This window comes from Podarcis tiliguerta (assembly GCF_965153285.1).
Source record: "Podarcis tiliguerta genome assembly, chromosome: 4".
NCBI lineage: Eukaryota > Metazoa > Chordata > Lepidosauria > Squamata > Lacertidae > Podarcis > Podarcis tiliguerta.
In genome coordinates this window covers 21,411,262-21,433,158 of record NC_139537.1, presented here as the reverse complement: position 1 = coordinate 21,433,158, position 21,897 = coordinate 21,411,262, and the positions used below count along the sequence as shown (strand labels likewise).

The window sequence follows — 21,897 nt, the reverse complement described above, 5'->3', positions numbered from 1 at the left end:
TTCTCGCTTCTTGCGCGCGCAGCCGCCCTCGCGCTCCGACGAACGCGGGGAGGCGTGGCTGCTCCACGCTCATCCCCAATCGGCGTGGTGTTTTGCACCCCCCCCATCCCGCTCGCGTTCTAATCCCACCCCCCGCTGCCGGAAGCGGAAAATCTCCTGTTTTCGCTCCTGCTGCCGGAAGTCGGTGGGCGGGACGGAGGCTGACGGCTGCTGATGCTGTTGTGGAGAGGTTTTGGGCGCGGAGAGAAAGGGGAGCGCGGATAACCGCCTTTTCTGGGAGTTGCTGCCGCCGCTGCCCCGCTGGGGCGGGAAGGGTGCGGACCCCCCCCCCCGTCCCTCCCTCAGGCCCCCTCACCATGTTACTGCCGTCCGACGTGGCACGCCTGGTGCTAGGTAAGCGCGAGCGAAGGGTTCCTCTCCTGAGGGGGCTTCCGGGGAAAACGGGCCCCTCTTTTTGCTCCTGGCCCCGCGGTGTGTGCCTGTGTGTGTTTCTGGGGGCCTCCGAGAAGGGCAGGCCAAGGGCGCCCCTCGCATCTCCCACCGTTTCCAAAGCAGAAGAGGGACACGCCCGCGACGCCCCAACTCATCGCCGCCGCCGCCACACTGTTGTGTTTCGTTGTGAAAAGCTTTGCTCCCCCTCCTGTACATATCGCTGTTCTTTATTTACTATCCCATAGCCTGCCCTAAAAGCAGAAATATTGTCGATCGTTATTTTTGTACTTCACCATCGCCGTCCTCCGCGGATCTAAGAGCTAAAGCGCGGTTAATTTTGTTTATTGCTTTACTCCGCCGTAGCCCGTCTTCTTCCACTAGGGTCACGGGCTAAGGCGTTGTTTATTACTTATTTGTTACATATATATATATATATATGATGCTCTCCCAGCCGCCCACCTTTTATTCCCCCCTTTCTTTTCTTGCTAACATGGCTCCCAAAATGGCTTAGAATCACAAGATGGCTGTGTGTCTGTTGTGGGGAGAGAAGGAAGAAGGGTGATTTTTGTAGCTTGCTATTTTGGCTTTTCCTACTTGGTGGTTCTTTGGTTAAGGATATATTAGGTAGGGGCCTATTCTATCCATGTTATAATAATATAGCAGTAGCTGTCATAAGTGAAATGCCAGTCTATGCCTAGGGCTTGCTGATCAGAAGGTCGGCGGTTCGAATCCCCACGACGGGGTGAGCTCCTGTTGCTTGGTCCCTGCTCCTGCCCACCTAGCAGTTCGAAAGCATGTCAAGTGCAAGTAGATAAATAGGTACCACTATGGCGGGAAGGTAAATGGTGTTTCCGTGTGCTGCTCTGGTTTGCCAGAAGCGGCTTAGTCATGCTGGCCACATGTCTGCAGGCAAACGCTGGCTCCCTTGGCCTATGGAGCGAGATGAGTGTCGCAACCCCAGAGTCGTCCGTGACTGGACCTAATGGTTAGGGGTACCTTTATGCTTATATATACATGTACAAGGGCTGCCCCCATCCAAACTGGACTGCAATCTTATGCATGGTTAGCTGGAAATTCTCAACTGAATAAGATGCAAATGCTCCACCAAATAAGGTGGAACTTACTTCCTAGCAAGCATGAGTAGAATTGCAGTGGCACCCTGGATTTAATGTCTAGTTCCCGGAGAAGGGAGTTGAATCATTGAATTGTAAAGTTGAAAGATGCTGAGGATCAACAAGTCCAATTGGTGCAATGCAGTAATCTCATCTAAAGCTTCCATGACAGATGGCCATCCAACCTCTGCTTAAAAACCTCCAAGATGGGTCCACCATCTTCCAAGAGAGTCTGTTCCACTTTTGAACAGCTCTAACCACCAGAAAGTTCTTCCTGATGCTTAGAGTGAGACAGCTCTGGTTGCCCTAACAGATGATCTTCGTAGACAGCTGGATCGAGGCGGGTCGGGGCTGCTGATTCATCTAGATCTGTCAGCAGCTTTCGACATGGTCGATCACGAACTTCTGGACCACCGCCTTGCCGACGTGGGGATCCAGGGCACAGTCCTTCAATGGCTGTGCTCGTTTCTCTCTGGTCGGGGACAGAGGGTGGCGCTTGGGGGGGAATTGTCATCGCACCACTCCTTGGTGTGTGGAGTACCTTAGGGTGCGATACTCTCCCCGATGCTTTTCAACATCTTTACGCGCCCCCTCGCCCAGCTTGTTCGGAGTTCTGGGCTGAGTTGTCATCAGTATGCCGATGATACCCAACTCTATCTGTTGATGGATGGCCATCCTTACTCGGCCCCAGACACACTGACCAGATGTTTGGAAGCTGTGGCTGGATGGTTACATGGGAGCCATTGAAGTTAAATCCTTCGAAGACAGAGGTCCTGTGGCTGGGACGGGACGATATGGGATTGGGGGGGCTACTCTTGCGGGGGCGCAATTAGTGCCAGCACCATCTGTTAAGAGTTTGGGTGTAATCTTCGACACCTCCCTTTCCATGGAGGCGCAGATTGCAGCTATAACAAAGGCAGCATTTTTCCATCTCCGCCAAGCTAAACAGTTGGCTCCTTACCTCTCTCGCCCTGACCTAGCCACTGTGATCTACGCGACGGTCACCTCCAGACTGGATTATTGTAACTCGCTCTACGTGGGGCTGCCCTTGAGACTGACCCAGAAACTCCAGCGGGTGCAGAATGCTGCAGCGAGACTCCTTACGGGGTCTTCACTGCGAGATCACATTCACCTGGTGCTATACCAGCTGCACTGGCTCCCGGTGGAGTACAGGATTAGGTTTAAGGAGCTGGTTTTAACCTTTAAAGCCCTATACGGCCTAGGACCCTCGTACCTACGGGACCGCCTCTCCTGGTATGCCCCACAGAGAAACATACGGTCTTCAAATAAAAACATCTTGAAGGTCCCAGGCCACAGAGAAGTTAGGCTGGCCTCAACTAAAGCCAGGGCTTTTTCGGCTGTGGCTCCAATCTGGTGGAACACTCTGTCACAAGAGACTAGGGCCCTGCGGGACTTGACATCTTTCCGCAGGGCCTGCAAGACAGAGCTGTTCCACCAGGCCTTTGGTGGAACATTCAAATGTTACATTTGTGTGTGGCTGCCAAGTGGATCAGACATGTAAAGTGGAGCTGCACACATTTGTTCCCACCACCACCGTGCATAAACAGAACAACAGGAAAAGCAATGTCCACGCTGTTTCTTTGGTACATGGTTCATGTTTCCAGTTTGGTAATAAAGGCACAGATAGCAATATAAATATATATATTAGTAGTCTTATCATGGGTTGCATCCTTGTTCATACCATATTTATGTGAATCTATAGCGCACCTCAATTTTCGAAACCTTGAAACCAAAAAAGGATTTGCTGGCGCCATCAAATCTAATGTGCTCCCTAATTTTCGTGAAGTGATTTGGCCAAAAAACGTGCACATTACATTCAAGTAAATATGGTATTTTATAACTCTGAACTTTAAATCACTGAATTTCTGAAAATATTTATTGGCTTTCTTCAGAAAGTGTTTCTAGCTGTTGTTGTTGCTGGTTTTGAAATGGTATCCTAATACGGCAATCCTAAATTTATCTGCTCAGAAAAAAGTCCCACTGTATTTAATGAGATTTTCTTGCAAGTAAGTGTGTGCAGGATTGCCTTGTAAAAGAACATTCCATATAAACCAGGCTAGACTCCTTTTCACAGTGGAATGATCATTTTTAAAACTCATGATAAATATATGAGTTTAAGTATAATATCATTGGCTTTAACTTCTTTCCTTGTTCATATTGGCACAAAGGGTCAGAAAATATTTTGTCTGTTACAGGTTATTTACAACAAGAAAAGCTTTTAGCCACATGTCGGGCATTTATACTAGAAAGCTCAGATTTAAAAGAATACGCAGAGCACTGTACTGGGGAAGGCTTTGTTCCAGCTTGTTTACTGGTGAGTACATATTTGTGAGAAAGGTGGCTGTAAGTTTTGATCAGCCCCTGAGCTTTCTACTTTCCAAGATAGTTCTGCATAATGAATATTTCAACTTAAGGTTGATTCAGGTAATAAATGTTAGGAGCTCACCCTACACTCGAGTAGGACCCTGGTAGAAACACATGCCTGACTGGCATGTTCCCTCCCTCCTGGTCGATCATTCGGGAGCTTCAAAAGCTTTCTTCTGCCCGAACATCACAGCGACTGATGCCAACAGACACCAGCACACTTAGGGATCTGCAGAGCCTGCACAGTTTGCATGACAGACCCCAGCAACTCAGCATGTTGGCTAATCTACTTTATTTACATATAAACACACACAGAGCACTGCAACATGGCTCCCTCTCTCTCTAGCATCAGACAGCAAAGAGAAAGAACAAAGGACAACAGTCGCACTTCACAGAATACAGTAACACAAACATCCTGTCTCCGTCGCTTCCCACTCTGTGGAGTCAAAACATATACCGTCATGTGAAAGACAACAGTCCCATAACTGCAAATCATTTATCTAACAATAAATACCCCTCCACTGCATGGTGAGCTTTGGAGTCCACATGAAAATTGCTTGCTTGAGTCCAAATGGCATCCATAACCATTGTGCTTTGGATAGTCAAGACATTTCCAGTATGTTGTTGCTGGAAGTTGTGTAGTTGAATGCTGTTCTTTTCCTTTTTTTTTTCTTTAGTCTCTCTTTGGGAAAAACTTAATCACCATCCTGAATGAGTATATCACAATGAAATCGAAAGGTAAGAAGGGGTGTTGGGACTGGAAGATACAAGTTATAGATTTGGCTATTTTCTCCATTAGTGGGGGGGTATATTGTGCAATATGTTTTCTTTAGATTTATAATCCACACTCTACTCGGTGATGTCAGGACAGTACATAAATTATTAAACACAATTATCTTTTTAAATAAAATAAATTCAAGGTGGCTTAAAATTAGTTTAGAATTTTAAAAAAAGTCACCAATGAAAACAAAGGAGCAGGAGCAATAGACAAAAAACTTAACACCAGCCAGCCACTCAACAGCAGAAAGAAGGGACCAAGAAACTGCAAAGGAAGAGGAAAAACAAAACTAGCCCAGTGGGGACTGAGCAGAGTCAGAGCTGAGTGGCTGTTGCTGGGGGAAGGAGGAATGGAATAGAATATACTTGAAGTTTGCATAGCTGGCTGGAACCTTTAGCAGAATTTTTCAACAGTGTGACATTTTCTTACATACCCCACTTGTACATCTAGACTCCAAAAATGTTCCTCTTTATGCTAAAGCAGCAGCGCCATTTTTAAAGAAATTAGCATCATGATCTCTTTATTGTGTAGTCTTTCAAGTTGATTCATAGATCAACCAGTCCTTTTCACATTTGACACAAGTTTTGTCTGATGTGTTTCTTTGAAGAAGCAACAAACGATGTTCCAGCAATGATGTCATCTTTATGGAAGAAGTTGGACTACACACTTTCTCAAATCAGGTAATTTGTATTGAAAGCAAATACTAGTCTGCATGTCACAGGGAACCTTTGTCATCTTATTATAGGGCTACATTCCTCCTAAATGCTTACTACGGTTGCGTTTTGGTGACGTCTTGGTGTTTTCGTACTGATTTTATCTCACTGATGCTTGTAAGTTATTAGACGTAGCATGCTGATGTTTTAAAGCTTTGTCTGATCAGAATGATAAAAGTGGTGCCAAGGAAAGCTCCAGCCGCCTTTTATGGGCTGGGAGCGGACCACAGTGAAAACTGCTGCAGTCAGGTCCGCTCCCAAAGCCCCACCCTGCAGGCCCAGCCAGATTGGCTGAATTCAAATAGGGGGTTTGGTGGGAACTCCTAAAGTGCTTTGTGGTCGGCCCAGTGATTTTCAACTACTGGTTGCACAATGGAATTTGCACGGGGGGGGGGTATCACAGCTGGATGTGATGGGCCGCAACCACCACCCACCCCAAACTCTGTAAGCAGCCACTTCTGCAACCAACCAACCAACCCCAAAGCACATATATACTTCCAGAATAAAACCAAGCTTATTTACTACAAAATGTTAATCATGGTGATGGTGTATTTGAAAATTGTTCATCTTACCATAGAAATATGTTACTGATAACAAAATTTTAATTCATGTTTAATTTTGATCCCCACCCCCCATTGCTTTAATCCCTAATCTAACTGTCCATGTAACTATTGTCTCCTAGTCCATATGAAGCCAAGTTTCCCTTACACTTGTATATTGAATTCTAATTTCACTTGGCAATTTGATTGTTGCAGGAGCATGCAGAATTCTGGTGCATTTTGTGCTCATCAACGGGGTATGTATCAGAAAACATCTATTTTATGTAATCTGAATTCACCCCTCTAAAACCTTGCAACTTTTCCCAGTCCAAGAGGAAATCGACTGGAAATCAGTCGAATTCATTTCAGTATGACTTGTACATCATAGTATACTTAGAATTGCAATCTTATTGTAATAAGAAATTTTCTGAAATATTTATAGTAGAACTGTTAACATTTGACAGTGTAAATGTGATGGATTTGGCCCATAGAGGCAGAGCTTAATATTTTCGTGGTGTATTAAAGCTGGAAATCCTCCTTTATCTTGTATCTCTGAAGTAAGCATTGAGAGTTTTGTTTTCTTCATCACCCACCCAACAGACTGGCAAGTTCAGCTTGTCACTGTACTAGTTGAGAGTGATTAGAAGTAGGGAAACAACAGTTGTCCTGATCTGGAAGTGATCCAGGAAAATACCATGTGTTATTTCTGCCGTTTAAATCAGCTCTTGGACTCCATAATCCTGGAATGTGGACAAACTCTTTTCCCTTGTAGCATGTGTCAACACTCCTGAATCTTGTGTGTGATTCCATAGTAGTGCCAGCAAGCAGCTGGCTGCCTCTTTCAGTAGTTGACACCAAATCTATTTAGCAACAAAACTAACTGCATTCCTGATTTGGTTCAAAATTACTTCAGGGGTGAAGAAACATTTGGTTTTACTGCAGTGCCACAATTCAGCTCTCAAAGTAGTAAAGGCACAGCTTAAGAAACTAACAGTCTGTTGAGATGGGCTCCTATCTCCTTTTATTTTATGTCTTTTTCTAGGCCGCACAAGAAGTGCAATTGCAGATATGAAAAAGCAGAGATGTATTCCGCAATCACTTCCCTCAAATTCAGGGTCCTCTGTAGCTCATCAGCCAGCACAACTGACCTCTGCTCCAATGGCAGCCACACAAATTATTCTTAAACCAACTGTAATCCCAGTTATGGCCCAGACAAGATCAGGTTCTTCATTGGCACACCAGTGCCAAGTACAAGAAAGCAATATTAACAGTAAGTTTAAATACTCAATTCTGCGGTCTTTTGGAGGGTGTTCCAGGGGTTGCACAGTTTAGCACAGTGTTGGGGAACCTCATGCTTGACCTCCAGGCCTCCCTATCTGGCCTATGGGACTTTCCCCAGCCCACACAACATCCTGATCCACAACCCAGCTTCACAGCCTCTTTAGGTGTTTATTCCTGTCGGGAATAGGTCCTTGAACTCCTCTAATGTCTTTAGTTTATCTAGATGGAGGATAGAGAGGGATGTGTGAGTGTGAAGAAACTGGCTTACTGTACAAAGGAATAAAATTCACATGTGTTGCTCCACTTACTTTTGCCTCTGGCCCTGCCCACTACTGAAATGTTGCCACCTGAATGTTGCCCAGAAGGGAACATGGCCTTGGGTTGAAAATGGCTCCCCACCTCTGGTTTAGCAGATCTCCCTCCCCACTTTCAGATACCTGTCAGGTGAAGCAGAAGGTTCTGCCTAAAGAGGAGTTCTCCTATCAGTTGTAGAAACCTCTGCGACTATTCCTGTCCCAACAATGAAGAAGACAAAAAAGATGTCTTCTGGAGATGAATCAGAGGATACGCATTATCCCTATAAGCTGGCGTACTTCTTTTCTTTTTCATTGATACCAGTGGAAAAGAAAACCATTTAAAAACAATGCAGCCACCCCCACCCCACTTTCTACTCTAGCAGTGTGAAGCTGGCAGGGCTTTGATTTTTTTCTGCTCCTCCACCCTGGATTCTTCCTCCTTTGCCCCCAGTTGTTACTGGTCCTTTGTTTTCCATTTGTGTATGTTTGTGAGAGAGTGGTTAGAATGGATATGCTGAAAGAGCCAGGTGAACTGAAAGCAATGAAACTGGCTTTCTGGCACTAAACCTGGGAAATGTTTTAGAATCTATAGTTTCCCCTGAAAACACAACAAAACATCCTCATGACCTGGTTATTTGAGAGACCATCTTATTGATTTTACACCCAGTAGGTCACTATGTTCTTCTACATGAGAGTTTCTCCTTGACATTCCTAAAATAACTGAATCCCACTCCACAGTAACCCCTAGCAGGGTTTTCAGTGCAGCTGCTCCTTTGTTGTGTGGAATACCATTACTGCTGAGATAAGACAGGCACCCACTGCTTGTACCTGCTGATCAGTTAAATATATTTTTGTTTCAACAAGCTTTTCCACTCAGATGAAAAGGTCTGTCTTAGGTGTTCATTATCGATAGTTTTAAAACCCATCTTTACTTGTTTTTTGTACTGCTTAAAAAAACCTTTTCAGGTATTGTTTCTGTAAATTGCCTTGAAACACATGTGGAGGACGATAAAGAAATAAAATGGGGAAAATATTTTGTTTAAAAAGAGAGAAGAGGGAAATGTCTACCGTATTTCAATTGCCTGTTGTCATTTGTCATTGCCTTTCCTATTGGCAACAGAAAATGTTTGGTAGCCTAAAAAATCTTAATCAGAAGCAACATTTGTCTCACTCATTTTTTCTTTTTAAAGCAGGAGACACTGCAAACTTGGTTTCTGCACCCCAAGAACGGAAGCTTCACTCGAGCATGGTGTCTCCCGGAAAAAGGAAAGGGTAACTGCTAATTCTTGGCTAATGTGTTTTATAATTTATGAATCTTGTTTATGTTTTGAAGGGCACCTAATCCTCTATTTACAACAGTGTATTCACCCTGCTCCTTTTTACTGTTCCCTTCTGTATGAATTCATTTGAAGTCACTTCCCTCATTTCTGCCCTCAACCACAGGGCTGCATAGTTGTGCTCACTTACCTGGGAGTAAGCCCCATTGAACTCAATGGGACTTACTTCTGCATAGACATGTATAGGATTGCATAGTTAACCTTGTGTCTACAGACTATAAACCATTAGGTTATGCGGCAAGTACTCTTAACAGGTGTTGATCTCGTTTAAGGCCACTAAGTTCCTCTGAGCAAAGAGCTGGAGGAATGAATAGATAAGATTTACAACATGAGTTGCAGTAAATTTCCTAAATTTATGCCTTTCTCATTTCTTTAAACTCCTGAAATTCTTCAGTGACTTCCAGAAGAAAAAAAGCATTGTATCATCGGGATCACAATTATCCAATTGTGATTTACGGGACACTCCAATGGTGGAAGAAGAAAGCTCACCCATGGAAGAAGGAAGTGAACAGCTAGAACTTATAGAGGGTGACCTTCCAGTAAGCCTTTAAAAAAAACCCTGCAGAACAGCATTTACTTTCTTTTTTCTACTTGCCTTTTGTTTCCCCTTCCCCACACCCTTGCAGTTTGTTATTGCAATTCCAGCTTCAATTATTGCTATGAAAAATTCAGGTAATAAGGCATTTTTAAAGACTTTCCAGAGTGTGTCCCTTTTTGGTATAGCTTATAATGGTGTTTCTGGGCCAACTTTTAAATTTAATCCAGAAAGGTTTAGATGTATGACATGTAGTCTCTATGTCTGTACACACATATGAATGTATAAGGGCCAGCCCAAGAGATTTTGGCACCTGAGGCAGACACCGAAATGGTACCTCCCTCCTCACCAGAGAAGAAGAGGTCAGGGAAGAATTGTATCAGGAACAAGGGGTGGAAGAAAGATTGACATTGGGATCTGCTGTTCCAGTGGATCCTGCTGCATGAGGCGGTCACCTTACCTTGCCTCATGGGTAGGCTGGCCCTAAATACATATAATAAATGTGCATAAAGTATATAATAGTATATAAAGTATAAATAGGACTTAAATCTTGCTCCTCTTAAGATTGGTTTGGAGACATGAGAGCAATTTAGAATTGGTATACTAAAAGAATCATAAAGACCCTGAGGATCATCTAGCCCAACTCTCTGCAATGCAGGAATCTTAACTAAACATTCAGTGAAGGAGGCACCTCTGGATAAGGGGGTGGGGTGTTACTTAATAGTGCTGGTAGAATCAGTTTTTCTTATCTTTTTTAGTAATTTTGGACTGCTTCAAATTTGTTTTCTAGCAAATGATTATTGAAAATGCCAGAGAGAAAATTCTGAGCAACAAATGTCTTCAGGAGAAGCTAGCTGAAAACATTAACAAATTCTTGGGCAGGTAAAATAACTTTTTTGACACCTCCTGTTCCAAATCTGTAAATTATTTTGGAAGCCTGCTAATTATTTGTAACTGTCTGTTCCAGTGATGGCAATATTTCTCAGACAGCAAAACAGGCAGACAGTGGCCCAACAATACAAGAGTCCTCAATTGATGAATTCCTTGGTCTTCAGGTAAGTTTCCAAGAACTAATGCACACTCATATATAAAATGTATTTGATGCCTGGCATGCATTTGTAAGTGAAAAAGCACACCAAATAGTTAAAGAATCAGCCCACATTTCTTACTTTAAAGCAGACTGCATTACTTGCCACTCACTTAGCCAAGCTGCAGACCACCAGCTATGTATGACAGCCGTCAGTGCTTGATAAACCATCTTCTTTTGCTGTCTTCATGGGACTGCAAAACCAGGGGTGTTAGCAACGCCAAAGCAGGCCACAGTATGTTACTGATGCTCTGCATTTCATCTTGGTGGCTTGCAGGTTGTGCAGAACTTACAAGTAACTGAGGCACAGTTAACTGGGAATATTATTACCCTGAACCTTATTGAAATTAATGAGAGCTGTACAATAGCACAGTTACCATCCTTTGTGACTATCAATCAGTAGGACTTCTCCTAAAGAAGTTCTTGGTTGTGCTTAAAATCATGGTTTTGGTTGCTATGTCTACACCAGGCATCCCCAACCTTTGGCCCTCCAGATGTTGTGGACTACAATTCCCATCATCCCTGACCATTGGTCCTGTTGGCTAGGGATCATGGGAGTTGTAGGCCGAAACATCTGGAGGGCCGCAGGTTGGGGATGCCTGGTCTACATGATCTGTTAAGTGAATTTTATTTACAAACTGAGTGGTACCCAACTACATTCTACTCAAGAGCAGACTGTTTGAAATTAATGCTTATAAATGAGTAAATGGTTGGTGTCACTTCAGCTTCCACCATTGAGGTCAGGTTTATTTTATAAATTCCTTCTGATTTTTCAAGAGGGTTTTCTTCCTATGTTACCTTTCAACATACATTTTACGTCTAGAGAGAACAGTTTACATCTTCTAACTTATTTGTGGATTATTTTTATATCACCTACATAGCAGGGTGAGATTCACATGACCGAAGAAGCCATCCAGGAGATTCTGGAGCAAACAGAGTCAGATCCAGCATTTCAAGGACTCTTCGATATATTTGATTGTGGTGCGGGTTAGTTATCACTTTGAATACTTTGCAATGAAAGGCTAAGGGGTGGTCTGGTTTAATTTCAGTGGGTCTATTCTGAGTAGAGCGAGAATTGGCTACAGTCCTATATTCTGGCCAATTTCATATGTTGAGAAGTCAGTTATCACCACTTATGAGTTTTGTAGGAACTTGGCATATTACGCCTCATATTGTTGTAAAGTATTTATGGGTATAGCACTTCAGCATTTATGTAGCTGTCTGTAACTGATGCACACCAAGTGCCAGACATGCTCACAGAGGACTCCCTAAATGTGTGGTCTACAGTTCATATCTAGTTTGTTAAATGCCAAGTAGTACAAATATTTGGAATCAATATTTATAACTTTTGCTCTTCCACGATTGTCCAAAATACTTTGATGGATGATTGATTTAGTGGAAACAGAAAAACATACCTGATTAAGGAATATATGTTAGGTATAATTTGTGCATTGAATCAAATATTAGTACCCTTCCAGTTTATTTTTTCCATTTCTTTTAAAACAGGTAAAGCTAAGGGTGGAAGAAATGCTTCTCACAGTATTTCCACTCAGAATGGAGGACTAGAGAATGCAATCTTAGTGGACGAAGAAAGCCTAGGAGCACTTGAAAGTTTTATTGCAACAAAGGAAATCAGTAAGCACTTCTTCAAAACTTTCCAGTTATCTTCAATACTTGTAGAATGTCCTTTTGTTCCAGGGCCTAGAATGTTAATTGTTAACCCTGCACAAATGATAAAACACTATTAAAGACTGGGAGATTTGAGATGTGCAGTTGTGGACATGTTAAAATTACTGTTACTGCAGTCCTGTGTACACAAAGTAGGAAGTGAATCCTATTGAAATGGATGGGACTAACTTCTAGATAAACATCCAAAGGGCTGGGCTGCAAGTTGCTTAATTGACATTTGAGTTTCTTTGAGACTTCAGTCTTCTTTTGAAAAGGTGAGCCTTGTTGTTCTTTATATAGCCTAATGATAACAGCTGCTTTGACTTCTAACCAAGGTAACTTTGTCCCCTTCTCTCCTTTCCATAAATCAGCTTAGAATGACAGCTAATGCCAACTGTTGGCTTTGGAGCTCAAATGCCATTCTGATTACATTCTGATTACAAGTCAGTAGCACAAAACTAGATTTAAGAGCATGTGCTAAAGTAACTCTCCAATACTAGCCTGAATTAGTTTCTGTATGCTGCAAACCATTACCAGCAAAGTGGAGATTATTCAGACCACAGGTCCTACATTGTGATGTGCAGAGTCCAGTCCACTCTTTAGAGAGTATGCTAGTTCCACTATAGCCATCTCTCTTTCAGCCCAATAAGTCTTTCTCCAGCACCCCATGGGTCGTGGATGGAGTCCCGTCATGCTCTTTGTGGGATACGTAAGTGGTAAAGCAATGCTACAGCCTGAATGAGTGAAAATAGAGGTGGAGGGGTACTAACCTGTTTCTAGAATTCACCTGTCTTGGCGGCGAAAGACCAGGGTGGGCTTAATGAACTTATTTCATATGGCACTTGTGTGTGTTACGTCCCATATATTTTTGTAGCACCATGGATTTCAGTGAAGCTGACGACCTTCATAGTACTATGATAATGTAAATGGATTACAAATTGTTTCCCTGTCTTTAAACTAGACTCATATATTGTATTAGACAAAATCAGCTTCATAGCTGTTATCATAGAAGCATAGAGTTGGAAGGGAGCCTGAGGGTCATCTAGTCCAACCCCCTGCAATGCAGGAATCCCAGCTAGATCATACATGATTGATGACCATCCAACCTCTGCTTAAAAATCTCCGAGGAAGTGGAGTCCACCACCTCTTGAGGGAGTCTCTTCCATGGTCAAACATCTTTTATTGTCAGAAAGTTCTTTAGTTGAAATCTCCTTTCTTATAACTTGAATCCACTAAATATAGCTTTGTAAATTCAGAGTGCAAGATATCCTCAAACAATAATAGCTACCCCAAACAATAAATACCATTACTACTGCACTGAGAAATTAGAAAAAAAAATAGATGAGAAACTTTAAAACCAGATGGTTCTATTACTCCTTGAACTTATGCTTACGATATTTTAAACGACTTCCAATCACTTAAGACACAACAATCAAATATTTTCTAATAAAATACTCATCTGTACATAGAAGGGTGGGGTTGCTGGGGATTTTCTTCTAAAGGGGAGAGTTTCAGATGCTGGATAATGGTCCTCCCTGGATAAAGGGAGGGCAAAACAATGACATGGTTCTTAAGAGGCCGGTGCAAATTTTTTAGTATCTCCATGGAGGTTTTACAATGTGTTTTACACAAAAGTGGTGTAGTCTATTTTTGTAACATTATTCTGGCATGGGATGTCCTCCAACACTAGATTGTAGTGAAACTGTGTTGATCTGTTGCAGGTGATAATTCCCAAGTAACTCTGTCATACACAGAAGATCATTCAAAAGAAGCACATGTTCCAAAGACTGGTTGCAGTGGTAGTGAAGTCACCTTGGAAGAACACCTGGAGATGCAAAATGTAGGAGTTGAAAAATTTCCCACGGACTCTAAAGTGAGGAGTGAAAGTGACCCTGTAGAAATGGGAATGGCTAGCCAAAGAACCAAGCACAATGCAGTCTTTGAATCTCAGCAGAATCATGTCTCTGACCCAGCATTCAGTGGACACAATGTAGGCTCTTGCAGCAAACAAGGAACAGCAGCGAGAGACGGTAGAACTGATAAAGACCTCTTATGTCAAGATCTTCAAAACTTGCCTCATTTGCAGTATGATCAGTTGGGTGGGATGCAAATCTCACCGTCTGGAGGAGCAGAGAGTTGTTCATTGTCTAATAATATACTCAGGACAAATGCAAAATTGCTATCCCCTCTGAGAACTGCCCAAAATGAAATGCTGAAAGGAGCTATTGCAGCCAACTCTAGCCATTCAGCAGAAACAAATAAAAATCTAGAGCACATAATGGGACAGCCACCTGAACTTCCTCTACCTGGCCAGCAAAACCCAGACAGTCATGCTGCCTCTGATTGTCAAAGCCAGGATAAAATTGAGTCTGATTCTGCTGCAGCATTTGTAGCGAATGCATCAGATCCAAGTGCTGTAGAGCTCCAGCTTGAAGTTGTGGATACTTCCAACAGCCTTCATTCAGATGATCAGCCTGTGCACCAAGAACCTTGTTCAAAACCTCAAAACCAGAAATTGGAAGGCTCTGAAATCTCACAGATAGAAATGCAAGAGCCATCATCTTCCACAAAATCAGATGCAGATAGCTTATTTCGGTCTTCTGATAATGAGGGGCGTTCAGAGAGATCTACTGATAGCAACCCCACCACATCTGCTGTGTGTTGCTCTCCTCCTCCAGAACCAGTGGAAGAATCAGGTCCAGGGAACAAAGAATCAGGCAGTGTTTCCTCTAGCAGTCAAGCCACAGATGTAGATCCCTCCAGCGTAGTTTCCTTAAAAATCATTATCAGCGATGACTCATTCATTTCAGCAGATGCCGAGCTGAACAATGCAGTTTCCAGCATCGCTGGAGAAAACTTGCCGACTATAATCCTGTCCTCGCCAGCTAAATCACCAGCCAAGCTAACAGGACCAGCCAGATGCATAACTTCGGAAGAGGTTGAAAGAACTGGGGATTCAGCTTTGGTAGAACAGAATCTTCTTGTGCTCAGACCTCAAGACTCTGTCGCGAGTACACTCAACATATCAAATGAGGAGTGTGCTGTTTTTTCCATTGCTGGGACGTCCGGCGTTGCCAAAGATGGGGGATTTATACAGCTGATGCCAGCCACAAACACATCTTTCAGCAACTCCAATGGTGTCTATATTGCCACCTGTATGACTGAGCCAGCTTTAAATACAAACGTTACTCCGTCAAACTTGGTTATGTTGCCTGGCAGTTCAGCATCTCTTGCATCGCAGGTTCCAACACCACAGCAGTTACGGACTCCTCCTAGAACAAGCAACTTGTTTGCCATGAACCCGCCAATGTCGCCAAACTTTTCACAGGGTAACTATTGGTTTAAAACCGTAACTGAAGTTTATACTGGTTTTGGTCATAAGTCTGTCGCTTTACTATTTAAATGAGTTAGCACTTACATATTACATTGCTCTTCGCTTGTAGGTAACTTATAAAATGTGTTTAGGGTAGCCAGATGCAAAAATCATGCAGCTGATTTAAAAATAATCCAGTTTCCCATGGGCAAAATCACATAATAGAATAGAGTTTCATTGTATGGTTTACTTTCAAATGGTTCCTGTGGCCAGTAATATCTAAACCTTGATTCCATGGATTTAATACCCATTTAGCACTATGGAATTTGTGCTTATCTTGTGACAAGTCAAAAATCAGTGGGTGGCAAGTAAATTGACATATTTGCTTCTTTAGAATTAAGTAATAATAATATTTTTTTATTTATACCCCGCCCTCCCCAGCCAAGACTGGGCTCAGAGCGGCTAACAACCAATAATAAAAACAAGTTGATTAAAATACAATTTAAAAGATTAGGATACAACATTAAAACATTAGGATGCAATCTCTTCATAGGAGGAGAAGGGGAAAAGAAAGAGGGGGAGGGAATCAAACTGGTTCTAAACCAAAGGCCAGGTGGAATAACTCTGTCTTACAGGCCCTACGAAAAGAGATCAGATCCCGCAGGGCCCTGGTCTCAAGAGACAGAGCGTTCCACCAGGCCGGGGCCAGTGTTGAAAAGGCCCTGGTTCAGGTTGAGGCTAATCTAACTTCCTTAGGGCCCGGGACCTGTAGGGTGTTGCTATATATGGACCTTAAGGTTCTCTGTGGGGCATACCAGGAGACGCAATCCCGTAGGTACGAGGGTCCTAGGCTGTGAAGTACCAAGGATATTGAGTGGTATTCACATGCATTCAAGTATGAAGAAAAGTTGATTTAAGAAATGTACGGTTGCCTCACCCTCAGGATACCTACTGGGTTGCATGATCAGTGATCATGGATGATGAGAGCTCCTGTCCCCAACATCTGGAGGGCACTACACTGGTTACCTCTGCTATAAGGCATTAAGTTGATTGCCTTATAGCAGTTGCCTGGCCTTATAGGTTGCCCTGCACATCCCCCTGAGTTATTGTTTGAAGCTCTAGACTGGAGCACCTAACCAATATGTTGAGATGGGAGAAGGCAAAACAAAGGAGCCCTTCCTGGAACTGAAATGCATTGGGGAAGCCTGGTTTCTTAGGAACACATACACAAAGCAAGGGCTTCTGCATTTGTTCCAATGTCAGGAGAGTCGCAGGGGTTTCTTTGCTTCTTTTCTTGCCTTATTGTTCATCTGCCACGCAAATACTTGCTAAAATAGATGTGAATGCAGGCAACGTGTCAGACATTACTTCCTCCCTATAGCTGTGTAGCTAGCAAAGGCTGGGTCACTCCCATGCAGAAGAACATATTCCTATTTTAGCCCTTTGCTTTAGAGAACTTGCTGCCTGCAACCTGCTGTATATATAGGATGGTGTTCTTCATAGCAAGAAATCTCAGCTTAGTAGCAATAATGTGGTTAGAGCTATTTACTGCTCTTTCTTTAAAGAGCTTATAGCTGCTTATATAGGGTTCCCAGGGAGTCTGCCTTCCAGGTAGCTTACGGGGTCATACACACTTAGGCTTACTGGTAGAACAGTGCCATTTGCCTTTGGACCATTCTCTAACTTTGGATGATTGGCACAGAGAGTGAGAGAGACTCTCTGAGTAAGTACTAACAGCTTGCTCACATGAGTCCATTGATTTTCAGGTTCTGCCATCATAATCGCATCTCCAGTACAACCTGTGTTGCAAGGAATGGTGGGAATGATTCCTGTATCTTTAATGGGGCAAAATGGACATGCATTCTCAGATCCTTCCCGTCAGGTAAAACGCTACTGCTAAATTTCCATACTGTCATTCTTGAGTTGGAAAATCTTGTGAGAAACCTTCATTTGTGCTGCTTTCACTTTTTCCAAGGTTCTGCACATGCCAGTACAGACTTCTTTGGGTGGTGGTGTTCCTAAACTACCTCTCCCTCCCAAATCTCAGAGGATCCCAAGAAACAAGACAAATGCAGGTGAGTTAGTGATGTGTCTGAAGGAAGGGAAGTCTATTTCTAGCATGGGAAGAATTCATAGCTTACCAGCTCAAATCTGATTCCTTCCTCAGCAGCCCAAGATACCCAGTTCTGCAGGCAGAAACTATTGTAGCAGACTGTATATAATGTTTGACTTGTCTTTTTCTTCCATATGAACTTATTTGAAACCTAGAGTATGCTTCTTACATGCTGTCAATTTTTTAAAAATCCAGACTTGTTTCTTTTAATTAACAGTTTGATTTTTAAACAAATGTTTTAGGAAAGTTGGTACCCGGTGGATCTGAGCCTATAAATCGTCCTGCTTCTCGTGCACAAAGGTCAGTTAAGTTGCATTGCATAAAATGCAGGGGTTTTTTCTCAGTTCTCAACGTTTCTGGGAAGGCACTTGCATGATAAAATATATGAGCAGTCCATAGTTATTTCTGCCATTTGCAGTGATAATGTTTAGGCATTGCAAACATGGGAGCTGCTGGCAAACATAATAGTGATCACTAACTTCACACATTATATTTTTCTCACTTGAGTGGTTTGGACTATTTTCTACATTGTTCCTTAGTAGCCTTTGAAATTTTGGCTTATAGCAACTGATAGGGAGTAGAAAATTTCTTGCAGCTGTTACTTTCCATTTGTTCAAAGAATTTCATTTTAAAAATAGTGGCAAACATGTATTTTAACATGAATGTTTAAATGAGGGTTAAGAAACTTTATCGGGTAGTTAAATTAAAGTGGGTATATCTTCTCCCTATTAGTTGCCTCCAGGGCCTTGTTCTTTAGACGAAAAACATTTCTGGGATTTGGACAAGGAGGCACCTCTAGAGCTTAGCCTTCCTTGCAATGAAACGGTCCTAGGTTTTTAAGGCCCGAGGTGGTTTTGTGTACATTCAGCAAATTTTACATGTTTTGTGACGGGTAAAGTTCACAACTGGAAAACCTTTAAAATTAATTATGTGCTTTTTTATTTATTTATTTTTACGTGCATGGAGGGTGTTCTGCTTCTCTTCACCCTTTTGTTATTTCAGTAAAGCAAAAGTTGAGCTATTCAAGATTTTTAAACTGAAGGTGGGGATGTCCCCTTAAACCAACTTGTTTTGTACTCTCTGCTACTAACATGGCTGAGTTTATAGCCTTCAGCAATAGCTTTTAAAAATACACCAAAATAATTGAAAATAGAAATTTTATAACAAGATTGTCAGATAATCCCTACCCTTTCCCCCCATTCAGAAATGCAAACTCAGACAAGAATGTTTGTGCAGAATTGAAAAAGAAGCTGGAGACAGTTGCTCTCGACACCCTAAGTTCCGCTTCCAAACAGAATGAAAGCCATAGGAGAGTGCTTTGCTTTGACAACACTCTGGCTGCTCCAGTAGGAAGTATTCCAGCAACACAGAAAGAAAGGAGTGAAAACCCTTTATGCTCTGGGAATTCTCCCAGCGCTGTGCTTTCAACTGCTAAAACTCAGTCCTGCAAGAGGGAACGAGAGAGAACTTTGCCTCGGATTTTATGTAAGCCTGATATTACTAGCAGAAACTTGACTGCAAAGGACACCCAATCTGAGAAGAGACATTCAGGTCCAGGATTGGCATCGGATGTGTTAAGAAAACAGACAGCAAATAAAGAGAACGAATTGGAAAGGACTGTTGACAAACCCCCCAAAAACCAGGAGGTGGCGACTCTCTCAAACGGCCAACAGAACGTTAGCCTTCATAATGAGAAGAACAGCTCCTCTGCTCAGGAACTGACTAAAAAGCAGGGGCTGCAGTCAAATGCAAATTGCAAAATTTCAGCAGCTCTACCTTCAAAGGAGCCAAAAAAAGACCAAAACAGGTCTGCCAACCAAGCCCATTGTTTGACCAGTCCATTAACTAAACAAGCTGTGGAAATGCTGCATGACATTCAGAGGCAAAGCCCCGCTAGTAAACTTCCTGAAAATGTGGATTTGCCAGTACCACGCACACCTTCAGGAACTGGCGATAGACACTCTGAGGATACCTTTGATATAATAAGGACGCCCACGTGTAGACGGTATAGTGAAGACAGTACAACACCAAGGATCATGGTCCCTCCAGCTACTCCTGACTTGCCAGCCTGTAGCCCAGCTAGTGAAACAGGCAGTGAAAACAGTGTTAGCATGGCTGCCCACACTTTGATGATACTTTCACGAGCAGCCATTGCAAGGACTAGTACCACTACACCTCTTAAAGACAATACGCAACAGTTTAGGTCTTTGAGAAGTGCAAAAAAAAGGAAACCAGAAGACATGGTTGAATGTGAGAGGAATGCCCGGACTGCCAGTAAAAAAGATATGCAGAACTTTACAGTGCCAATAAAAAAGAAGAAAGTGAAGGTAAGTAAACTAGTCCTTGCAAACATAATTGCATTGGTACTGTTTCTTTTCCAGCACAGCACCTACAGGCAGAAGAAGAGTTAACAGCTTTTAATCCCATTGTCTAGCTAAATGGCCCAGATTGGGAAACATCATAATGTATCCTGTAATATGCCTTTTCTCAAGCTCACATTGGCATTCCTAAACTAATGGAAACGGTTCCTTCATTTTTTACTTGTCACAACTTTTCAGAAGAAATCTTTGGCTGAGGAGACATCTCCCCATCTTTAGAGCTTGTCTTAATGAATCTTTAGAATCACAGTTGCTTGCTTAACCAATGTTTGCAAGCTAGCCTGTATTGGCCTGCTGTAGTTGTAAGAGACTGCAGGTATTGCAACCTTTATGATTATTTTTTTAATAGCTATGAAGTTTTGGTACACTTACCAGTTGACCATTTAAGCCTATGTCCACTATTGGACTACATATACTTATATATAGACTTGAGAAGTAAACAAAATTAGATTGGGGAAGAATCTCAATAGGTGTTGATGCAGAACATTTAAATGTCACGGGTCAGGGATGGTTTGTTCCAAAGGTTGATTTTGCCTTTTGGGCAGGATGAGACGTGATCCTGGTTTTTAATTTATTTAATGCCCAAAAAGTGGTGGGTGGAAAGCAGCCCAATACTATAAGTGTAGGCCTGCATAATCCCAAAGAACTGTACAAGCTACTTTTGAAAAAGACAGGAGATCCCACTCATTGGTTTATGAGATCCCACTCATTGGTTTATAAACATGTTTTTGTGTTGAGTTCTGTGGAACTAAGCAATTTTTAAGCACCTAGATCTTGTTTGCCTAAATGGTTGTGTGTTTTTTTCCTTTTTCAGCAGAAGAAGCTACCAATCGCATTTCCTGCTGGAATGGATGTGGATAAATTTTTGTTATCTTTGCATTATGATGAATAAAAACTGAACTGTTCATTGGTCTTTTGCAACTTTGAGGTGAAATAACAAAATGGGAGTGCAGTTGATGCATTCAAGTGTCACGGCATATTTAAAAAGGCACGCTGGTTCTGAAGAAAGTTGCTAGCTTATAAATAACTTGGCAGATCAACTTCTGAGAAAGCACTTAATGTACAACCAGTTAAGTTTGCACAGTTATACTTGTGGGGATAATGTAAATATTGTACAGCTGTTGGGAGTTGTAAAACAACAAGGTACTACTTTTATTAACACTGGGGGTTGGATGTGTTTTGCAAAATGTGCACATTAACTGCTCAGACATTTTCAGTGTCATACATTGTTGAGCCAAATTACGCTTAGAAGCAGGTTCTGTTGAATTGTGGAACTTGCTTTCCAGTCATTGTGCTTGGGGTTATAGCCCAGGACAGATAGCTGGCTCAAGTTGGAAAACACAAGGTAATGGTTAGCCAAGTCTTAAATTGGATAGCTAGCTAACTTCTAACGATAACAATTCAGCTTGTCTTACAGTGGGAATTTCCCCAACCTGGTTCCCTTGTGCCTGTCTTTTCCTCTAGTTGCAAATCTGTTACAATAAAGGCTTTTTCAACTTTCTTGCTATATTTACAAATATTAAGAGGCAATTTATTTTTATTTCATTTAACTTTAAAATACACCTGTAAATGACACTAACCCAGTGTGGTGTGTTTTCGAACATTTCCTAAAAGTTGTTGTATTTAACACACACCCTTAATAGGAATTCCTCTTCCCAAAGAGATGTTTGAACCATGACTGCCATGAATTGGGATTTTTAACCCAAGCCGTTGACAATGGAGGAGGGGGGAATCTGTTGTCTCCTTTTTCTGGTACAGCTCCTCAGGAGGACAGGGTTTACTAAAAAGGATACCCTATAGAACTAACTGCTCTGTTGTAGTGTGGTGCTAAAGTTCAGCCACAATGTTATCAGTTGTGAGAGAGCAGATTACTCACACTAGTGTAGCTTGGGAATCCCTACAATATAGCTTTGTTCAATTTTTTTAATTT

The 21,897-nt window shown here is 42.3% G+C and overlaps 1 protein-coding gene and 1 long non-coding RNA gene across 13 annotated transcripts; one reads left to right on the top strand and one right to left on the bottom strand.

Annotated features, from left to right (window-relative positions):
* Positions 1 to 175: 175 nt before the first annotated feature.
* Positions 176 to 21,484, top strand: NPAT (nuclear protein, coactivator of histone transcription). Of its 12 annotated transcripts, none has more exons than XM_083436084.1 (18): positions 176 to 393; positions 3,761 to 3,879; positions 4,607 to 4,667; positions 5,315 to 5,387; positions 6,176 to 6,216; positions 7,002 to 7,229; positions 8,730 to 8,808; positions 9,268 to 9,412; positions 10,199 to 10,290; positions 10,376 to 10,463; positions 11,377 to 11,476; positions 12,002 to 12,130; positions 13,885 to 15,492; positions 17,243 to 17,358; positions 17,452 to 17,551; positions 17,832 to 17,889; positions 18,794 to 19,916; positions 20,785 to 21,484. In XM_083436084.1, exons 1-18 carry the CDS (start codon positions 357 to 359, stop codon positions 20,857 to 20,859), a joined length of 4,272 nt encoding a protein of 1,423 aa, XP_083292210.1. In that variant the 5' UTR covers positions 176 to 356; the 3' UTR covers positions 20,860 to 21,484. The 12 variants fall into 12 exon arrangements, with proteins under 12 accessions (XP_083292210.1, XP_083292208.1, XP_083292201.1 ...); XM_083436082.1 differs by having other exon boundaries at positions 182 to 393; positions 20,782 to 21,484; XM_083436074.1 differs by having other exon boundaries at positions 183 to 393; positions 8,727 to 8,808; positions 11,377 to 11,482; positions 20,782 to 21,484.
* Positions 12,092 to 13,875, bottom strand: LOC310675919. Its single transcript, XR_014510317.1, has 2 exons — positions 13,629 to 13,875; positions 12,092 to 12,217 (listed from the first exon to the last, which is right to left on the bottom strand). It is a non-coding gene; the product is annotated as an uncharacterized lncRNA (long non-coding RNA).
* Positions 21,485 to 21,897: the final 413 nt, after the last annotated feature.

What these genes read in the sequence shown, in the direction of transcription:
- NPAT (XM_083436074.1), top strand. Translation starts at nt 357, where the DNA reads ATGTTACTGCCGTCCGACGTGGCACGCCTGGTGCTAG. An exon ending in ATGAATTCCTTGGTCTTCAG is followed by an intron (nt 10,464 to 11,376) that starts GTAAGTTTCCAA and finishes TCACCTACATAG; the next exon opens with CAGGGTGAGATTCACATGAC. An exon ending in CCTGCTTCTCGTGCACAAAG is followed by an intron (nt 17,890 to 18,793) that starts GTCAGTTAAGTT and finishes CCCCCCATTCAG; the next exon opens with AAATGCAAACTCAGACAAGA.